This window comes from Pogoniulus pusillus, chromosome 24 (genome assembly GCF_015220805.1).
Source record: "Pogoniulus pusillus isolate bPogPus1 chromosome 24, bPogPus1.pri, whole genome shotgun sequence".
Classification (NCBI taxonomy): Eukaryota; Metazoa; Chordata; class Aves; order Piciformes; family Lybiidae; genus Pogoniulus; species Pogoniulus pusillus.
Window position 1 is genome coordinate 5,331,216 of NC_087287.1, and position 18,246 is coordinate 5,349,461.

General features: G+C 47.0%; 1 protein-coding gene across 1 annotated transcript in view; it reads left to right on the plus strand.

Annotated features, from left to right (window-relative positions):
* Positions 1-18,246, plus strand: part of LOC135185928 (mucin-5B) — a 62,490-nt gene that overhangs the window by 9,356 nt on the left and 34,888 nt on the right. Inside the window, exons 5-17 of the mRNA XM_064163146.1 lie at positions 475-562; positions 2,367-2,500; positions 2,842-3,067; positions 4,546-4,671; positions 6,082-6,199; positions 7,750-7,888; positions 8,883-8,984; positions 9,922-9,991; positions 10,905-11,042; positions 12,291-12,455; positions 13,903-13,997; positions 14,760-14,886; positions 17,295-17,547. Coding sequence (XP_064019216.1) covers positions 475-562; positions 2,367-2,500; positions 2,842-3,067; positions 4,546-4,671; positions 6,082-6,199; positions 7,750-7,888; positions 8,883-8,984; positions 9,922-9,991; positions 10,905-11,042; positions 12,291-12,455; positions 13,903-13,997; positions 14,760-14,886; positions 17,295-17,547 — 1,781 coding nt within the window. The remainder of the gene's footprint in view (positions 1-474; positions 563-2,366; positions 2,501-2,841; positions 3,068-4,545; positions 4,672-6,081; positions 6,200-7,749; positions 7,889-8,882; positions 8,985-9,921; positions 9,992-10,904; positions 11,043-12,290; positions 12,456-13,902; positions 13,998-14,759; positions 14,887-17,294; positions 17,548-18,246) is intronic.

The window sequence follows — 18,246 nt, forward strand, 5'->3', positions numbered from 1 at the left end:
GAGCATGGGCAGAACAAGTGACACTGACAGATTCACCCTTAGAAATGTTCTGAAGTTCTGCATTTAGCCTATGGACCACAAACAAAAGCCTTAGCTATGGCTAGAAGCTGACCAGAAGCTGCTTCACTGCAGCATCCAGCATCAGAGCAGTTATCTGACCTGCCCAGAGTGAAGCTGTGGTACCTTGCAAGTGGTACCACATGTCTGTGTACCAGTGACTCTCTGCTAGGAGACACTAGTCCAGCATTCAGTTAACTCTTTAGTGGGTAGCAATGATGATTGCCAGAAGATCACCCTCCCATTTAAATTCAGCCTGCCTCCAGGTGAGTTTGCTGGCACAGAAAAGGAGACTGCCACAAACTGGTAATTGAGTCCTTCTGCCCCTGTGCTTTAGTGGTGTGAGCTGCTTCATAACCTGTGCTGCTGATGTGGGGAACAGCCTTTAAACCCTGGGCTTTCTCTTTTCTTTTGTAGCTGGACCTGGAAGAAACATACAAGCAGAAAATATGTGGCCTGTGTGGGAACTATGATGGCAGTGAGAAGAATGATTTGATTTTGGATGGTAGGCCATGAACACAGCACATTCCACACTGACCAGATCTGTTCATAGGTGACATGACCCTTGGGGTCTGTTTCCTTTCAGCAGGGTTTGAGTTTTCCTGACAGGCACTCTGAAATGCAGGAGCAGTTCCAGGCAGTGGAGATGCATTTAAAGAGATTCTGGAGGCTGATTTTGGTGAGGTTGGTGAAACACTGGCCCAGGTTGCTCAGATTGGTGGCAGATCCAGGGCAAGGTTCCTTCCTCAGGACCAGTCCAGGTCAGACTGGACAGGACTCTGAGCAAGCTGCTGCAGTTGCAGACATCCCTGCTGGCTGCTCATAGAGAATCACAGAATGTTAGAGGTTGGAAGTGACCTCGAATGGGGCCTCCAGTCCAACCCCCCTGCCAAAGCAGGATCACCTGGGGCAGGTCCCACAGGAAGACATCCAGGTGGGTCTAGAAAGTCTCCAGAGAAGGAGGCTACACAGCCTCTCTGGGCAGCCTGTGCCAGGGCTCCAGCAACCTCACAGTGGAGTAGTTTATGTTCACGTGGGACCTCCTCTGCTCCAGCTTGACCTCGAAAGGTCTCTTCCAATCCAAACCATTCTGTGATTAATTCTGGGATTCTTTGCTGTTTGCAACTTTGCAATCCAAAACTTTTGACTCAAACTAACTGCCTGGCTGCCAGGCAACCACATGACCAGGCTTCCCATTCGTAGTAGCAAAGTGTGAGGAACCTGAAGTCCCCAAGGAGGCACGAAGTACTTTTTCTGTCCTGTTTCCATCGCTTTACCGTTGGGCACCAAGTGTGATTGGTTTAGCCTCCGTAATGGGATGAAATCGCCAGCTCCAAAGGCAGAGCTTTCACTGAGCGTCTTTGCAGAAGCTGTGGTGCCATCCACTGACACTTTCAGGTATGGCACCGAGCTGGAAAGAGGCCGAGCAGCGAACCGCTGAGGCTACCACCCTGCGGCAGCAGGTTGTATGACAGAACCCTGGGAGGAAACATGCCCCCTGGGATGTTAGCTGCAGGACCGAAGCTGCAGTTGTAGCATCATTCCCTTCTCTAACACCTGGAAAAACGCAGACGGCCTTGGGAGGTCCCTTCTGCTCCAAACTGTTCTCTGATTCTATGACTGGCGTCTACCTCACCCTGTCAGAAAGAAGCTTGAGATCTCATTAATACCACTTACAGTGATAGATTTGAGGTTCATTCTCACATTTCATCTCAACAGAGTCACAGAAGTGTTTTGCTTGCAAGAGGCCTTTAATATCCTGCAGCACAGGAGGTTCCACCTCAACACAAAGGGGAACTTCTTGACTGTAAGGGTCCCAGAACACTGGCACAGGCTGCCCAGAGAGGTTGTGGAGTCTCCTTCTGTGGAGCCTTTCAAGGCCTGTCTGGATGTGTTCCTGTGTGACCTGAGCTAGATTGTATGGTCCTGCTGTGGCAGGGCGGCTGGACTCGATGATCCTTGGGTCCCTTCCAGTGCCTAACATTCTGTGATCCTGTAAGATAAAATACATCCATAACAAGCAGAAGTCTTTGGAAGTGATGATGTGCAGCAGGAAGGTCTGACAGCAAGCCTTGATACAAGTGTGCCAGACTCCTTGCTCTAGCTCAGCAGAAACTAGATAAAGTTCATGGGTTGGAAGGGACCTCCAAAGGTCATCTAGTCCAAAGTTTCCATCCTTCATGGTATGGATGTTGGAGTTAAATGTGGGCATTTGGCAAAGAGAATGGTGCCTTAGTGCATTTTCATAGCCCATGAATGGATCTAGAGGATTTCAGGCAGTGACTTGAATGTGTCTGCAAATTTTGCAGGGTATAAAATGCACCCAAGGCAGTTTGGGAACTTCCACAAAGTAGAAGATCCATCAGGGAAGTGTGCTGATGTGACTCCAGATGACCCCACCGGAAAACATCCTAGGAAGGAGGATGACAGATGCAGTAAATATGTAAGTATGTGTGTGTGGACAAGAGGTACAAACCCTGGGGAAGCACAGCTATGGAGAGACTGTGCTGAAACAAATGTTAAGGACTGAGCATGGACTAGATTTGATTTTTCAGGCCTCTAACCATGAATCTGTTGATCTTATAGCTGAAAGGATATCCTATTATGGTGTTAAAGTGCATAACTGAACGACAACTTCCAGTCCAAGAGAAAGCCTCTCGTGACAGAAAGTCAGACTGGATAATCCTCATCCTGTGACCCTAGGATTGTGCCATCAAAATTTGGAATGCACATTCATAAACCTTAAAGTTTTGCCTTCCTTGTCCTCCTTTTCCTTATCTGCAGAAAAAAAAGTGCAAGAAATTGATGTCCCGGTTTGGAAACTGCCCCAAAGTGGTTGCGTTTGATGACTACATAGAGACCTGCGCTGAGGATATGTGCAGCTGTGCAGCTAATTCTTCTCACTCTGACCTGGTTTCCAGCTGCATATGCAGCACTTTAAACCAGTACTCTCGAGACTGTGTCCTCAGGAGAGGGGATCCTGGGGAATGGAGAACCAAAGAACTTTGCTGTGAGTAACTCTTGCTCCGGAGGCTTCTTTCAGGTCAGACCTAGGAGGAGGTATTCAGATCCCAGCAAAGCAAAGTTTAGGAGCTCTGCTGAACACTTGGGATCAGTCTGTAGAAGTACTTGGCAGAAACACTGCTAATGGAAAAGCTTCTACAAATTTAACTTTCTTTAGCTCCTTAGGTTAGAACTCTGTCTCAACATTGGGGTGCATCAGGAAAAGTGTGACCAGCAGGTCTAGGGATGTTCTTCTGCCCCTCTGCCCTGGTGAGGCCACATCTGGAATATGGTGTCCAGTTTGGGGCTCCCTAGTTCAAGGGAGACAGGAACTTGCTGGAGAAAGCACAGCAGAGAGTCATGAGGATGACTGGGGGGCTTGAGTATCTCCCCTGTGAACAGAGACTGAGAGCCTTGAGGCTGTTTAGTCTGTGGAAGAGAAGAGAGGAGACCTTATTACTACCTATAGTTGATGGGATAGGGCTGGGTGATAGATTGGATGTGATGATCTTGGAGTCTCTTCCAACCTGGCTGATTCTATAATGTATACAAATACCTGAGGGGTGGGGGTCAAGTGGCTGGAGCCAATCTTTTCTTGGTGGTAAGCAGCAATAAGACAAGGAACAACACCTACAAACTGGATGATAGAAGGTTTCACCTCAACACAAGGAGAAACTTCTTGACAGTGAGGGTGACAGAGCCCTGGAATAGGCTACCCAGAGAGGTTGTGGAGTCTCCTTCTTTGGAGACTTTCCAAACCCACCTGCATGCATTCCTGTGTGAACTCCTCTGGGTGGTTCTGCTTGGCAGGGGGGCTGGACTGGATGATCTCTGGAGGCCCATTCCAACCTCTAAAGTTCTGTGATTGTCTTCCTTCTCCTTAGGACTACATTTTCTCCAGCTCTGAGTTTTGCCATGGATGGTTAGCTCATAAATAGTCCTGGCTTAGATGTTGACACAGAATCAGAATCTAGAGGTCATTTGGTCTAGTCAGAAGAGAAGTCTGATATGTTTGTCCTTAGCTTCATCCTGTGCTTTCACAGGCAGCAGTTGCAGCTACTGAGCAGGAAATCACTCTAAATCCAGGGGGACAGCTACATGTAGTTCTCCAAACTGCTGGTGTGGATTGGGATAGAAAATGAATGCCAGGATGACTGATGCTTCAGACAAAAATAAACTGTGATCACCCCATAAATGATTCTGGTGTCCTCTGCTTGTGTCATAACTTCAGAAAGCTTTGAGCCAGTAAAGTGATGTGAAATAACTTCTATTTCCCAGCAGCATGATTTTCTCCAGAGCTGACATAAAAGTGACCATAAAAAGTTCCTTGAGAGGTTAACCAAACCTGGCACAGCTGGAGAGAAAAGTTTTGCAAACAAGCTGGGTAGGGGTGGAGGAAGGAGGAAGAAGGAGATGAGTAGCGCTACAATGATTTCAGGGCTCTTATCAAAGTACATCATTAACATATCCTGTTTGGTCTTGCAGATCAGCAGTGCCCTAACAACATGGAATACATGGAATGTGGAAACTCATGTGCTGACACCTGTGCTGACCCAGAAAGGAGCAAGATTTGTAAAGCCCCATGTACAGATGGCTGCTTCTGCCCTCCTGGTAAGCCAAGAAGCTCACTTCTTCCAATGGCTTGTACATGCTGAGGGACAAAGGGGGAAGTCTCCCACAGCAGCCTTCTTGCTAAACTGAGGCAGTGTGGTCTGGATGATCAGGGAGGGAGAGGGATTGGGAACTGGTTGGGGAAAGAAGACAGAGAGTTGTGGTCAATGAGATAGAGTCTAGTTGGAGGCCTGTGACTAGTGGCGTGCCAGAGGGGTCAGTACTGGGACCAGCTCTGGTCAATATATTCATCAATGACCTGGCTGAGGGTACAGAGGGCACTGTCAGCAAGTTTGCTGATGACACCAAACTGGGTGGTATGTCTGCCAGGGCAGGAGGCTGTGCTGCCATTCAGCCACACTTGGACAGGCTGAGGGTTGGGCAGGAAGAAACATAATGAAATTCAACATGGGCCAGAGTAGAGTCTGGCACCTGGGCAAGAACAACCCTAGGGAGCAGGACAGGTTGGGGACTGACCTGTTGGAAGGCAGCAAAGAGGAAAAGGATTTAGGGGTCCTGGTGGATGGGAGGTTGAGCATGAGCCAGCAATGTGCTCTGGTGCCAGGAGGGGCAATGCCATTCTGGGGTGGATTAGAAGGGCTTTGGTTAGTAGGTCAAAAGAGGTTCTCCTGCCCCTCTACTCTGCCCTGGTGAGGTCTCATCTGGAGTACATGTCCAGCTCTGGACCCCACAGTTCAAGAGGGACATAGAACTGCTTCAGAGAGTCCAGTACAGAGCCACAAAGATGCTGAAGGGAATGGAACAGCTCTGTTAGAAGGAGAGTCTGAGGGAGCTGGGGCTCTTTAGCTTGGAAAAGAGGAGCCTGAGAGGTGACCTCATTCATGGTTATAAAGATGTAAAGGTGAGTGCCAGGAGGCTGTAGGGAGAGACTTCTTAGGAGTAGACAGAAAAGAGAATGGTAGAGATGTGGAGCGGGGAGAGAGATTCCCTAGACAGTAGGAAAGTAGGAGATGTCTGGTGAGGTGCCTCCCTGCTATGAGGCCAGATCTTACTGGAGCTGCAGACACACATAACATAAATGCATTGCCAGGCATGTGCATGTGTGTGAAGCAGAGGCTAAGATGAAGCTCTTTTCTTTTGTTAGATTCACTAAAACAAGAGGATGGAAACTGCTTCACATCCTTGCAACCTGCCATTTGCTAATCCTGCTCATAGTGACTAGTCCCAGCAAAGATACTCTTTGGGTTTTGCACTGCTTTCATTTGAGCTCCAGTGAGAACTGTTACCCAACCACTGACACCGGAAAGGGCCTGGAATGTTCTTCCCCTCAAAGCTTACCCATTTGCAGAAATACTGATTTCTCCAGAGATTCTTCCTCCTCCTAATCTTCCTTCATGGTGTTTCCCAGACTCACCAAAGGAGTATTAACTAACCAATGTGTCTGCACAGGAACAATCCTCGATGACCTTGGAGGCAAAAAATGCATCCCCAGAGACAGCTGCCCCTGTATGTTCCAAGGCAAAGTCTACATGTCTGGAGGGACTTACTCCACTCCCTGCCAAAACTGGTACTGTTGTGGACTTGATTGCACTAACCCAGCAAAGGAATTGATGTCAGAGTGTTGATGAATTGCATTCTGTTCTTTTCTCCACCCCCCCTACCTATTGTATATCTTAAATAATAATGCAAAACCTGGGTCTGAACTTCCACAATATAGGAAAACTTAGAGCTAGTCCTCAGCCTCACATAGTTGCCACCCCTGCTCTTGGAACTGCCAGCAAAGCCTGAGCTCAAGGTTTCAGACTGCAGAAAAATGAGAGTCCTGACTGGTTAGTTTGGAGGCATTGCCCTCTAAAGTGAGGCAGAGAGTCCTACCATGTTAAGAAGATAGATTTCCAACCACCTCTGGGTCTACAGAAGGCTGTGTCAAGGCCTGGACTTCCAAAGTCCTGATCCTTGAGAATTATCTGATCTGGAAAAAAACCCTGTCAGTTAAACTCTGCTCCACCCTGCACTAGGTTCAAGGTGATTAGGCCTCAGGTCTATTATTCTCAACCCAGTGTTATTGCTTGCTCTGATACCCATCTAGTGAATGTTCTGTGTGAGCTCCTGTGGCACAGCACTTCTTCCATGACCATGGCTGTAACCTTTACTACAGGGAGGAATGAAATATATGGTGATGCCTGGTGGGGCAGGCAAACCTCTTTGGATTGAGTAGCTCTACTGCAAACCTCTTTGGATTGAGTAGCTCTACTGCAAACCTCTTTGGATTGAGTAGCTCTACTGCAAACCTCTTTGGATTGAGTAGCTCTTCTGTAAACCTCTTTGGATTGAGTAGCTCTTCTGTAAACCTCTTTGGATTGAGTAGCTCTACTGCAAACCTCTTTGGATTGAGTAGCTCTACTGCAGACCTCTTTGGATTGAGTAGCTCTACTGCAGACCTCTTTGGATTGAGTAGCTCTTCTGTAAACCTCTTTGGATTGGGTAGCTCTTCTGTAAACCTCTTTGGATTGAGTAGCTCTACTGCAGACCTCTTTGGATTGAGTATTTGCTGCATTTTGAGGCAATAACTTCTCAGAACTATAGTTTTGAGGAACTGAACAAAATGGGCTTTGGATGTTTCCCATCTAGTCACAGCCTCACTCCTCACAAAGCCTGAGCTGCTGTGCTGGGCTCCTCTCCCCTTGCATGCACAACTCTAAGAACTGTATCTGTTCATTATCTCAGGTATTCCACAGTTAGGTAGTGCCTCATCAACCTGCTGAAAGGTTGCATCAGGTAGAATAAAATGCTGCAAGATCCTACTCAAAGAGGTTCTTCTTCCTTTAAAAAGTCAAGGAAATCATTTAGGCCCAGAAAAAACATTACTTGCTTGACCAACTCCAGGTCTCTAAAGGAGCTGATTAACTGGAGCCCAGTCCAGTTAACTCTGTCACTGAGCGTCATTTCATTCTCAGACTGTAAGGGCCTAATATAAAGTCTTCCCCACTGAGGGATTTAATAGGCAATGGAATTACAAGATAAAAAAAAAGAAGATTCAGATGGTAGATGTTATCTCACCTTTTGCTCCTTTAAAGCTATGTTTCTTCTGACTGTTCCTTTCTGGATTCTGTGCAGCACTTGCAAAGGAGGCCACTGGAGCTGCATCTCTCTGCCCTGCTCTGGACGCTGCCACGTAGATGGAGGATTCCACATAACCACATTTGATAACAAGAGGTTCAATTTTCATGGCAACTGCCACTATGTCTTAGCTAAGGTATGAACAATCTCCTGTTTCACTCTTAAATCACAGAATCACAGCATTGTCAGGGCTGGAAGAGACCTGAAGAATCATCCAGTTCTAACCCCCCTGCCATGGGCAGGGACACCTCACACTAGATCAGGATGCTCAGAGCCACATCCAGGCTGGCCTTAAAAACTGCCAGAGATGAGGCTTCCATCACCAGCCTAGGCAACTTGTGCCAGTCTCTCACCACTCTCATGCTGAAGAACTTCTTCCTAACATCCACTCTGAATCTGCCCACTTCCAGTTTTGCTCCATTCCACCCAGTCCTGTCACTACCTGGCAACCTAAAATGTCCCTCCTCAGCTTTCTTGTAGCCCCCTTCAAATACTGGAAGTCCACAATATGGTCTCCTTGGAGCCTTTTCCTTTTCAGACTGCACAGCTCCAACTATCTCAGCCTATCTCCATAGGAGAGCTGCTCCAGCCCTTGAGAGGCAGGAGGCAGTTAAGCTGTGCTGGAGCTTTGTATGACTTCATTAAATGGCACCAATCCAGCAAAGCACTTCACAGATGCTCAGCCTTAAACCCCATGAACTGGTCCATTTGCAATGGATTGGAAGTCAACTGCTTGATGCTTAGCATCAGAGTTTTGCAGCTTGGACATAGTTTCAGTTTTTATTTGAATGAATTCATTTCCTTAGTGGCTGTATTAGATTTAAGCACTTCTCCTGGCAAAAGGAAGTGGATGAGCAAAAATGCCTGTAAAAAATAGATGAAATTCCAGGTGGCTCTCTGCAAATACATGATCCACACAGGCTGAGAGCAAGGAAGCAGAGTGCAGAGGAAAAGCAGTGAGCATTATTGATTTTGGCAATGAAACAAAGCAGGTTGCAGCCAGAGATTAAATGCCTCAGTTCTTTCATGATTCCATTTTAGCCTTTCGCAGGCACCTTTTTATCTCTCCCTGCTGCCTCCCTATGAGATGCTAACTACTTCTGCACATCTCTTTTCTCACATCTTTTCAGAACACTGATGACACATTTGTGGTGATTGGGGAGATCATCCAGTGTGGGACATCAAAGACAATGACCTGCTTAAAGAATGTGTTAGTCACACTAGGAAGAACTGTAAGTAGCTTACTTTAATTAGTGACACCTATATTTATGTTCAAAGATGGGATTTCTCTAGCACTCTGGACTCATTTTGGTCTGTTGCAGCCCTGAGACTGCAAGATTCATACCAGCAGATGGTATGGTGCATGTGGTTATTGGTTTTGTTCTGCAAGGCTTCTTTCCTTTCCACTTCTTTTGGATTCTGCCTTTTCCATTTTCTTTACATGTGGATCCTTCTTGGCTTTCCCTGTCTTTTCCACGACTTCAAACATTTTCATGTTTGAAAGACTGAGAGATGTACATGAAAACTTCCCCTTCTGTTCAACAACACTTCTGAGCCCTAATTCAATGAGTGAGCAAGTACTTGCACATTAAGGCCAGAAGCTTCTCCTGCTGGAGGTTATACCACGACTCAAACTCAATTCAGTGGCAGCCAAGTTAGGGCTGGTATTTAGGCACTCCTCAGATGATACAGATTCTTTCTTTACACCTGGTATTTAACCAATGCAGTCCTAACCATCTGTAATCAATAAAGGAAGGACAATCCCACCCTTGTGGGTATGAGGTGATCTTCCAGAGGTGCTTATCTCCCTCTACTAACTACTGCGGAAGTCTGAGTCAGGTAGCTCTCATTTTGGGTCTGTTACCTTTCCAAACCTCCACATCACATCTCCCATATGGTTCCAGATAAGTAACCTTACAGATATGTGAGAGCACTCACTCAGAGTTGTTGTTTATGGAGAAGGGTTTTCACTTTTTTTCTTAAGGCCTCAAAATTTGCTCTGTTTTAATCTGTGACATAGAGACACTGAACTACTCTGACCCCAGAGGCGATGATGTTTTCAAAACACTACTTCTTAATGCTTAATGAAGCTCATCAGGTTGCTCTAATCTATCTCATGCCTACACATTCACCATTGTGGACTTTGCCTTTTTAACCTTTTCCCTGCAGACTATAAAAATATGCTCCTGTGGGAATATCTACATGAACAATTTCATTGTGAAGCTGCCAGTAAGCAAAGGTAAATGTCCTTCTCCACATCTTGAGGGGGAAGTTCTGCACCATGAGAGTGGTGAGAGCCTGGAATGGGTTGCCCAGGGAGGTGTTTAAGGCCAAGCTGGATGGGGCTCTGGCCAGTCTGGTCTAGGGTAGGGTGTCCCTGCCCATGGCAGGGGGGTTGGAACTAGATGATCCTTGTGGTCCCTTCCAACCCTGACTGATTCTGCGATCTTCCCCGGAGTAGTCTACATCTATTTACAGAGGCATTCCTGCTCCTTTCTCTGAAAAGAACATGATCCTGCTTATTGTTGGGTCACTTGGGACTGGGACTCCTTGGGAATTCTTGTGTTGTTACTGAATGAATTGGTAAAAGGAATCATAGAATGGCTTAGGCTGGAGACCATCTAATCCAACCCTCCTGCCATGGGCAAGGCTGTGTCTCAAGTAGTCCAGGTTACTCAGGGCCCTATCCAACCAGCTCTTGAGACAGAACAGTGGGGAATGGCCTCAAGCTGAGGCTGGGGAGGTTTAGATTGGACATTAGGAAAAAATTGTTCATGGAGAAAGTGGTCAGGCACTGGAATGAGCTGCCCAGGGAAGTGGTGGAGACACCAACCCTGGATGTGTTTAAGCGTCGTTTGGACGTGGTGCTTAGGGATATGGTTTAAGGTGAGTCTTGTAGAGTAGGGTTATAGGTTAGATTTGGTGATCCTGAGGGGCTTTTCTAACCTGCATGTTTCTGTAGTTCTATGATCTTCAGGGAAGGAATATCCACAACCTCTCTGGATAACCTATTCCAGAGTCTTGCCACCCTTGCAGTGAAGAAGTTCTTCCAAAGATCCAGTCTAAGCCTATTCCCATTTACTCAGCTTCAGAAAGATCTTTTTTTTCTTCTTCTTCTTCTTTTTCTTCCTCTTTTTTTCTCTCCTCTTTAGATGGCATCACCATCTTCAGACCCTCTACATTTTTCATCACAATTTTGAGCTCAATTGGAGTACGGATCCGGGTGCAAATGAAACCTATGATGCAGCTCTCCATAAAGGTTCATCACTCCTACCAGAACCGCACATCCGGTAGGACTCTGCGTGCTCCTTCTCTTGGCTTTCAAACTGCCTTAGAGCTGCTTAGCTGCCACTTTAAGTGAACAGATTGTTTGATTTTATGGTACCTTTGATATGTTAGGACCCCTGGTAAAATCTATAGCTGCCCTGATACAAGCTGTTGGCTAAACCCTTCCACCTGCTGAAGAGAATGAGGTAATTTCTGTGATGTTTGGTGGGATGGTTTAGGTGTTACCTGCCCCCACACACACTTAAGAAAATCACCTAGACTAAACTCTAGAAATTGAAGGATGAAGTTTTGTACTTACAGCTTAGCACAATATATAAGCAGATATTTACAACATATGCAGCTATAGACAGAAATAGACAAGTTAAAGGTAATACAGAAACACAACAGCCTTCCCAGAAATCAGAGTCCCCAGGAGGGGCTCCCAACCACCCTTCCACCTTCTTCCCACTCCTCTACCTTACCCCAGACTTTGCCTTATGTTTGAGGTGAGTTTGGAGGATTGGCTAGGGGGGTTAGCAAGCAGAAGGATTAGTTAGGCAGCAAGTTAGAGAGAGAGAAGTGCATGCAGCCAGAGCTCAAGAGCAACAACCTTATCTATATTTATGTTCTTGTTCTTATACATCTCAGCAAGCCTGTGAGTGCAGCAGACATCAGCATTGGTTCCTTTTCACAGCCTAGCATCTAATTTCTCTCACCAAAATATCCCAGCTAGGCTCAAACTGGCACATTTGATGTGTACAGAGCTTTTTGAGGCTCTTTCTGTAGATGCAAGCCTTCATCGGAGGCTTGTGAGATGTAGCCTGTGTTCTTGGGCTTGCCACCCATCTCCTGTTTACGTCCTCCAAGCTTTTTGTGCTTCTGTGTGTGTAATGGGATTACATTCTGCCTCCCCCCGCCCAGCCCCTAACCCGTTTTGTTTTGTTTTTGCAGTTTCCTTTTGTTTAGAAGCCTTTAGGGAAGGCACTACTTTGCCTAGCAAAGTACATTCAAGCAGCTCCTAATCTCTCTGCTCTCGCTAAGTGCTGCTGTAATGCAGAAAGAAAAGAAAACGAAGGATGATGGTTAGACTCTAAAGACAAGGTCCTGTCTGGTTTGTGGTAGCATCAGGAAGTCTCTGAAGGGAAATGGTTCTCTCTCAGGCAAGGTTCATTTTGGAGTCAGGAGTGTTGGTGTAGAAGCCATTCCTTTACCTACTCACCCAGTAGTTTCTTCTCTTGTTTTGTTTTCATCTTCCTGCTCATCCACACAAGGTCTTTGTGGCAATTTCAATAACATCCAGACTGATGACTTCAGAACAGTCACTGGAGCTGTGGAGGATTCAGCTTCTGCTTTTGGTAACTCCTGGAAAACCCGAGCCAGCTGTTTTGACGTTGAGGACAGCTTTGAGGATCCTTGTTCAAACAGCATGGATAAAGGTAGCAGGCTTTTCATCCCTGCCTTATCACTGCTAAATGACTTCCATGTGCTGGATAACCAAAAATAACACCCAACCAACACCCTTTCAAAATCTTAACCTCCTCTACCCCCCATCAAAAGCCACCATCGTTGAGGCTGCTGCAGAGAGAACACATTAGGGTTTGGGTTTTGTTAAGATGACAGCTTTGCTATTAAAACACACACACAAAAAGCTGCACTGATGGAGAAAGAACCAACACTTCCACTCATGACTTGAAAAAACACACACAGCATCAGTGAGAACAAGTTGGGTTGAAGGCAGGAGGGACCACTTGGTTGTTAATACGGGGGCAGAATTTTCACCCAGTCTAGATTGTTACAGCTCTGCTGAAGTCAAAAGGGAGTAAGCTGATATAGGGTAGGGTGTCCCTGCCCATGGCAAGGGGGTTGGAACTAAATGATCCTTGTGGTCCCTTCCACAAGGACCAATGGGTTAGGACAAGGAGCAGTGGGTTAGGACAAGGAGCAATGGGTGTAAATTGCAGCAAAAGAGGTTCTGCCTCAACACAAGAGGGAACTTTTTTACTGTAAGGGTCCCAGAGCACTGGAACAGGCTTCCCAGAGAGGTCGTAGAGTCCCCTTCTCTGGAGCCTTTCAAGGCCCTCTTTGCCTGGCTGCTCTCTGGCCCCAGCCTGCAGTGCTGCTTGAGGTTGTTGTGGCCAAAGTGTAGAACCCTGCACTTAGCCTTCTTCAGTCTCATCCCATTGGCCTATGCCCATCCATCCAGTCTGGCCAGGTCCCACTGCAGGGCTCTCCTACCCTCCAACAGCTCCACAGCTGCTCCTAGCTTGGTGTCATCTGCAAACTTACTGATGCTGGACTCAATCCCCTGGTCCAGATCTAAAGATACTGAACAGGACTGGGCCCAGCACTGATCCCTGAGGCACACCACTAGTGCCAGCTGCCAGCTGGATGTGGCACTATTCACCACCACTCTCTGGGCCTGGCCCTCCAGCAAGTTCTCGACCCTTTTCAGAGTGAATCTGTCCAAGCCAGGAGCTGCCAGGTTGGCCAGGAGCTTGTTGTAGCAGATGGTGTCCAAGGCCTTGCTGCAGTCTAGGTAGTCTACATCCACAGCCTGCCCCACATTCACCAGATAGGAATCTGATCATAAAAAGAGATCAGGTTGGTCAGGCAGGACCTGCCCTTTCTAAACCCATTCTGGCTTGGGTATCCTGTAGGTGCTTTTTAATGGTACCCAAGAGAACCTGTTCCATGACCTTGCCTGGCACTGAGGACATTGCTAGTCCCCCACCCACCTTGATATTCTAATGTCCTGTATTTCCCTTTGACATTATCTGAACACTTCAGGCCACTCCAATTCTGTGTGGTACCTGATAAGGACATCAATCCAGATAGTAAAATGGTTCAAGAGATTCTGGACTCCAACATTTTCTCTCCCTTCAGAGAAATTTGCCCAGCATTGGTGTGCTCTCCTGTCTAACACAAGCAGTGCCTTTGCTGCCTGCCACTCCGTCGTGGACCCTTCTGTGTACATCAGGGTAAGGCACAGGTCTAAATGGGTGGTTTCATCTAGTCCAGAGAGTGATCTGCCATGAAGGCAGTCTGGGGAGTGAAGCAGGTTACAGTAATGCCTGGTGCTAAAGAGCTGACTGATGCTGGTGAGAAGAACAAGAGTGTGAGAGTTTATGCAAGATTCAATGGCAATGTGAAGTGTCTGCAGTCATTCTCCTGTGAGAAGCAGTTAAAAACATAGATTTACTATTCCCACAATCTGTTCATTCTTGGAGAAGCCAAATGTGTTTCCATGTGGAATGATCTTGAAGGTCTTTCCAACCCTAAAAACTCCATGATTCCAGGAATTGAGCTCAGAGCTGTTTTCAGCCCTCTGAGCTGGATTAAAATTCACCTCTAGGGGGAGAACATGTATTGATACCATTTCTATGCTCTTTCTTGCTGTGGAACCTTGTTACCCTCCTTGTATTTAGAATGCAGAAGCTGTCCAGAAGTACTCTTGGTGTACATCTAGGTTGTACATCTTCGTGGGAGCCTGGGGTGGACTTTCCATGGTGCTTTAATGAACTATAGGTGCCCTTATGGTTCTTATTCATCTATCCATCCATGTCAGGCATAACTTCATTGCAGTTATGTGGCTGTTCCATTGATTTCCTGCTTCTCAGTGTTCCCTTGGCACACTTTTTTCTCTTATAGATATCACAAATGAAGTGTCTTTGACAATAATACTTCTCTTTCTCCCCCACTCCATGTGTTGATTGACTGCTTTTTGAATTCCTGTCCCCTAGAAATGTATGTATGACACCTGCAATGCTGAGAAGAGTGAAGTGGCACTGTGTAGTGTGCTCTCTACCTACTCCAGAGACTGTGCTGCAGCCGGCGTGTACCTGAAGGGCTGGAGGCAGGGCATCTGTGGTATGCACCCTAAAATTCCTTGGGTAGGAGGGAGCAGCTTCAGGAGAGCCCAGGTTGTGGCAGTCAATGTCTGTTGTGCTGCATTAGTGAGTCTCTGAAAAACAGAATAAGGACAAACTCTATAAAACCCCTCTGCTGCCAAAATCAGTTTGTGCCCACATGAAGCTGTTATGATGCACGTTCCTCGTGTACAATAGTAGGTGAACTCCATGCTCAGAGAAGCAAAAGTGTGGTTGCAGTAAGAACAAGGCAACAAAGCCATGCTGAAGTAATTCAAAGGGCACACAGTGCAGTCCACAGCAAATTATCCTAGAACCACACAGATTTATGCACCAGACACAGTCCCTGCTTTGTTATCAAAACAGCCTTACTGACATTCCCTAGTGCCAAAGCAAGACTGGTTTGCAGTGTGGCACAGAGTGGAATCTGTGCACAGTGGGTGATGGCCACTCAACCGCTGCAGTAACCCTGGGGGAAAAAAGCCAACAACAAACCTCTAATGGCTTAATCAGCACAATTATTTTAGGCCTAATTTAAGAAGAAATAATCTTTTGGGAACTTGCCTGTGGTAAGATTGGAGGCTGCACTATTTAGGAGTGGAAGCACAAATGGGCTGGAACAGCTGCTCTGACTGCTCTGCCCCACTGTAGGGGATGGAGAGGCTTTTCCAGCTCCTGCATCTGGTGCAGCTGTGCCAGGCTGCAGGCAGCACGCAGGGCAGGTTGTATCCTAAGGGAGCTGCTACCTTGCAGTCCAGTAGTGTATGAAATGAGTAAACCTTGCTAGTTTACTGTGCATCAGACAATAATCTTTAGGGGAAGCATGGATCATTACTTGAGTTACTGGTTACCCAAAAGACCTTTGAGTTAAGAGCCTCTGCTAAGTCATGGCATAGTTCTCCTAGTGCTCCCTGTGCAAGCTTGAAGCTGTCTTTGGTATGCTTATGTCTGCACTCATGCCCTCAGTTGTGATGTGGGCAATCCAGTGGCCTTCCAGTAGCTGAAGTGGGCTACAAGAAAGCTGGAGAAGGACATTTTAGGGTGTTGGTAGTGATAGGAGTTGGGGGGAAGTGATCCAGGCTGGAGGAGGGGAGATTTAGATTAGACATTAGGAAGAAGTTCTTCACCAGGAGTCTGGTGAGACACTGGAACAGGTTGCTCAGGGAGGCACTGGAAGCCCGACCCCCTGGAAGTTTTTAAGGCCAGACTGGATGTGAGGTTGGAACTGGATGATCCTTGAGGTCCCTTCCAACCCTGACAATTCTATGATTTGAAATCCTTGCCCATGACTACTATCATGAAATAACCTTTTTCTTACCCTAACTGATCCTTGTCCTCTATAAAAAACTAAAGACAGTAACTAAACAGGGTAGGTTTCTTTTTTTTTTGCATGAAGAGCCAAGAGTTGAGACACCCACATCTGGTAAATCTGCTGTAAACTCATCTTCAACATCAGTAATACCTTTTTTATTTCACCTGTTTTGATTTACAGATAGCAGTTGCTGAATCTTTATAGCAAGTCTAGAAAGCAGGAGAATATGATCTACCTGATTTACACACAGGGTATCACATCTACTCCAGCTGAAACCAGGAAACCAACTGCTTCTTGGTGGTGGTGATGGTTTTGTGATAGGTTGGGCTGGATGATCTTGAAGGTCTCTTCCAACCTGGTTGATTCTGTGGTTCTATGAATGTGTACCCAGCCCCATAACAGTTCTAAGAAGGAGTACTGTGGTCATGGAGTGGAAACCACACCAAGCTTTGTTTAAGCTGATATGGTGATAACATTGCTGCAAAGTTGTCCAGGAACGACTCCTCAGTACCTTCTGGTAATGTACTCACCTGTGTGGGGGTAAAAACCTGCTCTGGAGTTAGAATTGAAGATGTGAGTTGCAAAGAGGGCTAAGAAGATAAGATCCTGAGCTCTTGTGAAATTACTGAGGCAACTAAGACAAGGAGCAGGAGCTACAAACTGAAACATAGGTTTCACCTCAACGCAAGGAGAAACTTTACAGTGAGGGTGACAGCCCTGGCACAGGCTGCTCAGGGGGGTTGTGGAGTCTCCTTCTCTGGAGACTTTCCAAACCCACCTGGATCCATTCCTGTGTGGACTACCCTGGGTTGGGCTGGACGATCTCTGGAGGTTCCTTCCAGCCTCTAAAGTTCATTGTTTCTGTGCACATGACAAAGCCATTACTAATTCCCTAATCCAGCCCAACACCACCCTGCTATGTCTGTGTTCAGTGCTGTGCGGCTCAGGCTGCGTACGCAGACTTCCCCCAGAACCACAAGGTTTTCCAGGCTGTAGGAAGCCCATTTCTGGCTACCAAGGAGCAAAGAGCTGCACTGACAGCATGAGCAATGGTTGCACAGAGAAGGCCATACATCCCTTTTGTTTCTCTTGCAAAGATCCTTCTGAGGAGTGTCCTGAGACTATGGTTTATAACTATAGCGTGAAGCACTGCAACCAGTCCTGCCGCTCGCTGGATGAACCCGACCCGCTCTGCAAAGTGCAGATGGCTCCCATGGAGGGCTGTGCTTGCCCTGAAGGCACCTACCTCAACGATGAGGAGGAATGTGTCACTCCAGATGAGTGTCCCTGCTACTACAAAGGCAAGATCGTGCAGCCTGGCAACTCTTTCCAAGAGGACAAGCTGATGTGGTAAGTTGCTCTGATGGTGCAAAGGCTGAGTGCCTGGGGGGATGCCAAGGCTGACTGGGGAAGTCCCTGCTCTAATCCCTCAATGGGCTCATCTGACCCATTGGAGTTATGACAAAGTTATCCTAGATTCTACCAAAGCAAATATTCTCCTGGCTGGGAAGTGCAGCCACAGCAAAGCTTAAGGTCTTGTGTTCCTGCTAGCCAATAAGTACCTGAAAAGCTCTGGAGTGGTGAGTGCAGTCTGCATGCAAGGTTCATATCCATATACTATGGAAGCAAGCTTTTCTGAGCCACTCTTTTTGTAGTGCCCAGTGACAGGACAAAGGGGCAACAGTCACAAACTGGAACCCAGGAGGTTCCATCTGAACAGCAGGAAAACCTTTGCTGTAAGAATGCTGGAAGCCTGGAGCAAGCTGCCCAGGGAGGCTGTGGAGTCTCCTTCCCTGGAGAGATTTCAAACCTACCTGAGCAGCCCATTCCAATGCCAAAAACTTCCTCCTGACATCCAGCCTAGACCCTCACTGGCACAGCTTGAGACTGTGTCCCCTTGTTCTGTTGCTGGTTGCCTGGGAGAAGAGACCAACCAATACAGAAACACAACAGCCCTCCCAGAAACCAGAGCCCCCAGGAAGGGCTCCCAGCCACCCTTCCACCTTCTTTCCATTCCTCTACCTTATCCCAGAGTTGACCTTACGTGCA